Source organism: Mesoplodon bidens, assembly GCF_964165515.1.
Source record: "Mesoplodon bidens genome assembly, chromosome: 8".
In the NCBI taxonomy this organism is placed as follows: domain Eukaryota; kingdom Metazoa; phylum Chordata; class Mammalia; order Artiodactyla; family Ziphiidae; genus Mesoplodon; species Mesoplodon bidens.
In genome coordinates this window covers 40,588,676-40,595,791 of record NC_138165.1, presented here as the reverse complement: position 1 = coordinate 40,595,791, position 7,116 = coordinate 40,588,676, and the positions used below count along the sequence as shown (strand labels likewise).

Sequence of the window (7,116 nt, the reverse complement as noted above, 5' to 3'; positions counted from 1 at the left end):
TGGATCTTTTTTTTTTTTTTTTTGCGGTACGCGGGCCTCTCACTGTTGTGGCCTCTCCCGTTGCGGAGCACAGGCTCAGGACGCGCAGGCTCAGCGGCCATGGCTTACGGGCTTAGTTGCTCCGCAGCATGTGGGATCTTCCCGGACCGGGGCACGAACCCGTGTCCCCTGCATCGGCAGGCGGATTCTCAACCATTGTGCCACCAGGGAAGCCCCAGTTATCTGGATCTTAGTCATCCTAATAGCCATCTAGTAGCATCTTGTTACTACTTGGGATTTAATTTGTAAACCCCAAGTGACAAATGATATTGAACTCTTTTAATGCACTTATTTGCCACCTACATATTATCTTCGGAGATGTGTTCACATCTTTTGAACATGCTTTAATTGGGTTGTTTGTATTCTTATTTTTGAATTTTAAAAGTTCTTTTTATATTTTGGATGCAAGTTCTTTTCAAATATGTGTTTTGCAAATATTTTCTCCCAGTCTATGGTTTTTCTTTTGATTCTCTTAACAGTATCTTTCCCAAAGTAGAAGTTTTTAATTTTAATAAAGTTCAATGTATCAACTTTTTCTTTCACAAATCATCCTTTTGGTGTATCTAAAAAATTTATCATGAAACCCAAGGACATCTAGATGTTTTCCTTTGTTATTGTCCAAAACTTTTATACTTTTATGTTCTACATCTAGGTCTATGATTCATTTTGAGTTAATTTCATGAAATGTGTAAAGTCTTGCATATGGATGTCCAATTGTTCAAGAACCATTTTTGAAAATACTGTCCTTTCTCCATTTAACTGCATTTACTTCTTTGTCAGAGATCAGTGACTATATTTGTGCAGGTCTATTTCTGGGTGCTCAAATCTGTTTCATTGATCTATATGTCTATTCTTTTGCCAAAACCTTGCTGTCTTAATTATTGTGGATTTATAGGAAATCTAGAAATTAGGTATTGTTATTCCTCCAACTCTCTTCTTCTCCTCCTCTTCCTTCTTATACTTCTTCTTCAGTATTACATTGGCTATTCTAGGTCTTCTACTTTTCCATGTAAATTTTAGAATTAGTTTCTCAATGATTGAAAAATATTGATTGGAATTTCAATGAATCTATAGATTAAGTTAGGAAGAATTAATATCTTAATACTACTGAGTCTTCCAATCCATGAATACAGAATATCTATCTAGATTTTCTTGGATTTCTTTCATCAGAGAGTTTTCCACATATAAATTCTGTACATATTTTGTCAGGTTTATACCTAAGTGTTTCTTTTTTTTTTTTTCTGGTACTATTGTAAATGGTATTGATTGTTGAATTTCAAATCCCAGTTGTTCATTTCTGGTATATAGGAAATCAGTTGACTTTTGTATAGTTATTTTTGTCCAGTGACCTTGCTATACTCACTTATTAGTTCCAGAATGTTTGTTGTTGTTGATTTGAGGGTATTTTCCACATTGACAAACATACCATCTGAAAACAAAGTCAGTTTCATGTCTTCCTTCCTAATTTGTATACTTTTTATTTCCTTTCCTTGTCTTAGTGAACTAAATAGGACTTTCAGTACAGTGGTAAATAGAACTGGTGAGAGGACATCCTTAGTTTGTAACTGATCTTAGAGAAAAGGCATCCAGTTTCTCACATTATGATATCAGCTGTAGGCTTTTTGTAGATATTCTTTATCAAGTTGTGAGACTTATCCTTTATTCCTAAGATATACATTTTTTATATTCTTTCAAACTGTTTTATTTTCTCAAGTTCTAATAATTCTGCTATTTGTGGAATCACCTGACATTTGCTCATGGTTGATCATTTCCTTTTGTGCTTTGTAGTTTTGATTATGAAAGTTTTGTTTTGTTTTTCTGTGGAATTCCTGTTGTCTGCTCACAAAGATGCACCCACATAGAAGTGATAAAGTCCAGCATGTCAATCACTGAATTCACTTAAATACATTCAGATTCCCTGAGCAGAATTTGGAAGCAAGTAACTGGTTCACTCTTTAATATTCTTTTAAAATCTTCTATCATTTAATGTACTTGGGGGACAAAGTTGGGCGGTCAGTAATAGACCTGGATACAGTTTCCTACTCAGCTTATTGGCTAGTTATACAATCTTGGCCAGTTTCTTTAATTTCAAAGGTCGTTAATCTTAACATTTCTCTCTATAAAAATTAAAAATGGTGACCTTCACAATTTCTTTTTGCTCAAAGAAGTTTAGAGAAGACTCAGTATCTGAAGTTATCTATCTGTGAACTCCTTGAATAGTGTTGTGAATAGCTTCTAAGGTAGCCCCTGATCCCCACCTCCTGATGTTCATGCCTTTGTATAAGCCCTGCTTTGTGAGTGTGGGTGGCTCCTGTGAATTGTGTCTGACAAACAATATGCCACAATTGATAGGATGTCATTCCTGTGATTATGTTCTATTATATGGCAAAGGTGCCGAGATGTCGGTCTGGTTACGTTGCATTATTTAGGACTCTGTTTTGCTTGCAGTATCTCTTTCTCTCTGTTGCTGGGTTTTAATAAGCAAGCTGCAATGAAACCTATGGCCACAAGGAATGCTTCTGACAACAACCTGAGGGACTGTGGTAGGAAATCCTTCCCCAATAAAGCCTGCAGATGAGAACTCAGTCCTGGGTGACACCGTGATTGCTGCTTTGTGAGACACTGAGGAGACCCAGGTAAGCTTTGCCCATACTCCTGACCCACACTTTGAGATAATAAATATGTTTTAAGCCTCTATGTTTGCAGTAATTTGTCAAACAGCAACAGAAAGCTAATACAGGTGCAAAGCTTCAATTAAGTAGGTAATGCCTCTTAATAACAGCAAAAAGGTAGGTATTAAGAGGTCACCCAGATTTTTTTTAATCTTCTTTTAAAACAACCATTTCATTTAAAGTAAGTAAGTAAAGGGAGAGAGAGAGAGAGCAGAAAGTTCTGACACTGAAGAATAGCATTCTTTATTTCAAAAAGGTATCAAACTTTTATTTTGTTGCCCATAGTTCTGTAAGGAAATGGATATAAAGCACCAATAATTTTGTGATCTGAAGGATAGTATAGTTGTTATGTATTATTTACTGTGCTTAGATTGTATACATCCATAAATATTTATACTTTATGATTAGTCACACAAACTGTGTCCAAGTTTGATTTTCAGTTCAAACTGGGATTTTTAATACTGTTTGTATCATGCAACTAAGATATAAAAGAATTGAAAAGTAGAAAGTAATAAATAAAAGTTCATTTCAAAAAATATGGTGCCAACCTGTTTGACATGGTGGTGTTCCTTTTAGTCACATGACAGTAATTCCCAATGGGCTTGATTCAAATTTGGCTTATCAATCAATGCCATACTAGAAAAATGCATTTTCATAACAAATTATCAATTAATAAGTTCACCAACATAACATATTTTGACAACTTTGGGGTTAAAAAAAACTCTTCATTTTTCTTTTCCCAGTAAATTATAGCAAAGTGAGTCACTGTGGTCATTGTGCACCAGAAAATTAGAGAAATGAAATCTTCTAAAGCCCCACTGAGGTCAGATTCAGTCTGAAAAGCTGTGCTATGAGAAATTACCCACATTTCCACTAAACAAGAGTTTTCATACAGCTTGTGAACACACAAAACATGACATACCCTTACTTCCTGTACTTTGGTTAAAAAGTGCTTAACTTTTTTTCCTGAACATATCTAATTCTTGACTAATTCTGCTCATCACAGACTACAGCAAAACATGCCATGTGCTTCTTCCCTGTACCATTTTGGGTTTGATGTTTACTGTAAGAAAGTATTACACTATATTTAACACTTAAAACCACAGAAAAGCAAATGACATATTGTCTGCTTTTCCAGATGAACTGTGGTAGTTCTTGAAACATTGTTCACATTGTAGAAGACTTTAAAGTCATCTTTCCTCAAATAAATGTGATACTTCTTTCCCCTTGACTTGGCAAAATAGGATTAACAGATAATGCTGCATTCATGTAAGCAGATCTTTAACATGATAATTCTAGCCTACAATGAGAAATAAGCAGTATCAATCAAATCACAATTGATTTGCAAGCCCTTGTTGAAAATAAATGTATTGCTAACCATGCAGTTATTAATGTGCTTATATCTGAAAACTTGCTTGTGGAAGTGAGAAGGAAGAGTCACCCTAAATATATGTTTGTTTTCCTATTTACCAAATAGGAATGTTTTTTTCCTATTTACAGTATCCTTATTCATGCAATATCTACAATTGCACATTTTAAATTTTCCTGGGATTGAGGCAGGAGGTAGTCCTGTGGTGATAACTACACAGAACCAGCAAAAGGGTGAGCAATATCTAGAGAGACTAAGCAGGTAGGCTAGAGCTGGGAAGAACTGGCTTCCAATATCAGCACTGCCACTGACCATGGGGACTTCTCCCAATACCTGCTTCCTTATCTGTATGCCTAACATCTCTCTACAGGGTTATTTCCAGGATCACATGGAAAGCACCTATAACCTATTATGCATTCAGTAAATGATAGACAAGATTGCTATTGTTCCTGTGAAAGCTCTGCTTTTCACATGAATGATTCTCAAGCAGAGCCCACTGGATACTTCTGAATTCAGAGACTTAATAGGAAGCAGATCTCAATTAGAAATCTTTTTCTATTTTATTTTATTATTTATTTCTTACCCTACAAGCTTCCTTACCTTCACCTCTTTTTTTTTCTCAAAATGACTCACTCTTTACTCAGTTTATTTAAGTGTTTAAGTGTATCAGTTGCACTCAAAGTCAACTATCTCTCTCTCTCTCTCTCTCTCTCTCTCACACACACACACACACACACAGAGTTTAAAATCAGTAAGGACTATTTATTGCATTGTTCAGATTATCTACCCTAGAATATAGGTAATGAGCAGCTTTATCACCAGAACAGAGAAATCATGGACTTTAATGGGTATTGAATAAAAATATGATTGAAAGGCTAGAAGTAATGTGATATTAACATAACTAATAGACAAAAGAGTGCTGAGGCAATAACTATTTGGAATATATAATATAAAGTGAGGAGTAATGTGGAATAAAATCTACAGGAGGAAAATACTTTTCCTGACTAATTTTTCAAATTTTAGACATTTGCTCAAAAAAATCACAAGGCTGTAGGATCTTGAGAGAGCTAGACTTGTCATCAATGTTTAGGCAGAACAAAAGTTGAATTAGGTAAGAATGACATCCTCATCCATTTTGTTTAGGCTACCAATAAAAAAGGACTTATTATAGTCCTCCTTAGCACCCATCTTAGATAACATCTTTCCATGGATCTCATAAAGTTTAAACCCCCATATTAAATCTTATACTTCCTGATTTATTGTCATTGTGGATGTAAAAAAGGGCTGATGATCATCTTTGTTTATAATCTTTCATAGATTTGAACAGAAACATTCAAAATTGCCTATTAATAAGCCTCCCCAAAGGCTACTGAGCTTAAGCAAATATAAAGTTTTGTAAGCTACCAATTAACCTACAGAAGGTATTCCAAATAATTATATTCTGTCACTTTCTTATTCACACTTGACTCCAAAAAGTTCTCAACTTTTTACATGAATAATCTAGAAAATAAATTTTACTCTTGCCTTCACAGGCAGCATTAAAATGAGCAGGCACTTGTGTTAATTTGTTATATTTTCTAATTTATTACTTAATTTTCCTACTGCCTGCTTAGAACTTGAGTTGTTCTGGTTAAAAAAATGATTGAAGGAGCAAACATAATGATACAAAAATTTAAATAAAGTTCACTATTGTCATGAAATGGGATGTCAGTTTTGCAATCCATCTGCACTTTCCCACTAAGCTGGGTGGAGTTGGTCTAAATGAATCTGAAGATATTTATGAAATAAACTAATATGAAAGGGCACTACAACCCATTAAAAGCGACTCTCTTCCTCTTCCACAGCGCGATGAAGGCCAGGGATGAATTTTAAGAGCTGTTTCCGGACACTTCCCCTTCTGCTTTTCCTGGGCAGAGTCCCAAACATGCTTGAGAAGTTGCCTTCCCACAAGGGAGACATGGACCCACTACTAGCAGAACTAATGCTCTGGTTCCTCCTCGAAGAACACCTCTTCAGAAAATCATCCCCATCCTTGAGGACAAAACACTCATCATCTGTGCTTGTCTGCCGGCTGAAGGCTTCCCTGCTCAAGTCTTCAGACACACATGTCTGGTACCCATCCTCACTGTCTATCGTCATGGAGCTCAGGCAGCTCTTACAGCTGCTCTCACTGGATAATCGACTCCGGTCCAGGAGAGCTGAACCAGGCAGGGGTCCAAACAAAGCTGATTCATCTATGTCCATATTTTCCAAACTTGGGCAGTTAGCTGCATCACCTAGAAAGCAGAAAACAAAGCCTACTGTGAAATGGATCTGAGCATCACTCCTTACAAGTAAATACGCCAAATTTCTCTTTGAAGGGCACAAGAAAGAGTAAGGGTAAATAATACTTTTCACTAAACTTTCACTTGCATGAATAAGTAACTGTTCATGAGACCATTCGATAAACCTTATAGTACGATTTTTCAAACTATTTGTTCACAAACTAGTTTCCAGGTAAAAGGGTTCCATGGTGACAAAAATGGTAATGCTAGATTAAATAAATTGAAACAAGATTCTTCATGTGAGAACAGTTCAACTCATCTAACAGTATGCCAGTGTGACTTAAGAATTTCCAAAAGAATCATTTCTTATATTGAAGTGACCATACCACCTTTTATTAAAATTATCATAGAAATGGGCTCCAAAGAACATACTTGGGAAAATGCCTCTTATGGATTTTCTCTATTTTAGTTCCTCTGATTTTTAGTTACTATATTTTTTAATAATTGTAAAGTTATTATAACATCACTTGAAGTGTATGGGAAACACAGTTATAAAACCTGCCCCCAGGGGCTTCCCTGGTGGCGCAGTGGTTAAGAGTCCGCCTGCCGATGCAGGGAACACGGGTTCGTGTCCCGGTCCGGGAAGATCCCACATGCCGCGGAGTGGCTGGGCCCGTGAGCCGTGGTCGCTGAGCCTGCACGTCCGGAGCCTGTGCTCCGCAACGGGAGAGGCCACAACAGTGAGAGGCCCGCGTACCGAAAAAAAAAAAAA

The 7,116-nt window shown here is 36.3% G+C and overlaps 1 protein-coding gene across 2 annotated transcripts in view; it reads right to left on the bottom strand.

Annotated features, from left to right (window-relative positions):
- Positions 1-4,841: 4,841 nt before the first annotated feature.
- Positions 4,842-7,116, bottom strand: part of CYTIP (cytohesin 1 interacting protein) — a 64,124-nt gene continuing 61,849 nt past the window's right edge. For both annotated transcript variants that reach the window (XM_081241689.1, XM_081241688.1), the window contains exon 8: positions 4,842-6,356. In XM_081241689.1, the coding sequence (XP_081097815.1) occupies positions 5,896-6,356 (461 nt within the window). In that variant the 3' untranslated portion in view covers positions 4,842-5,895. The remainder of the gene's footprint in view (positions 6,357-7,116) is intronic.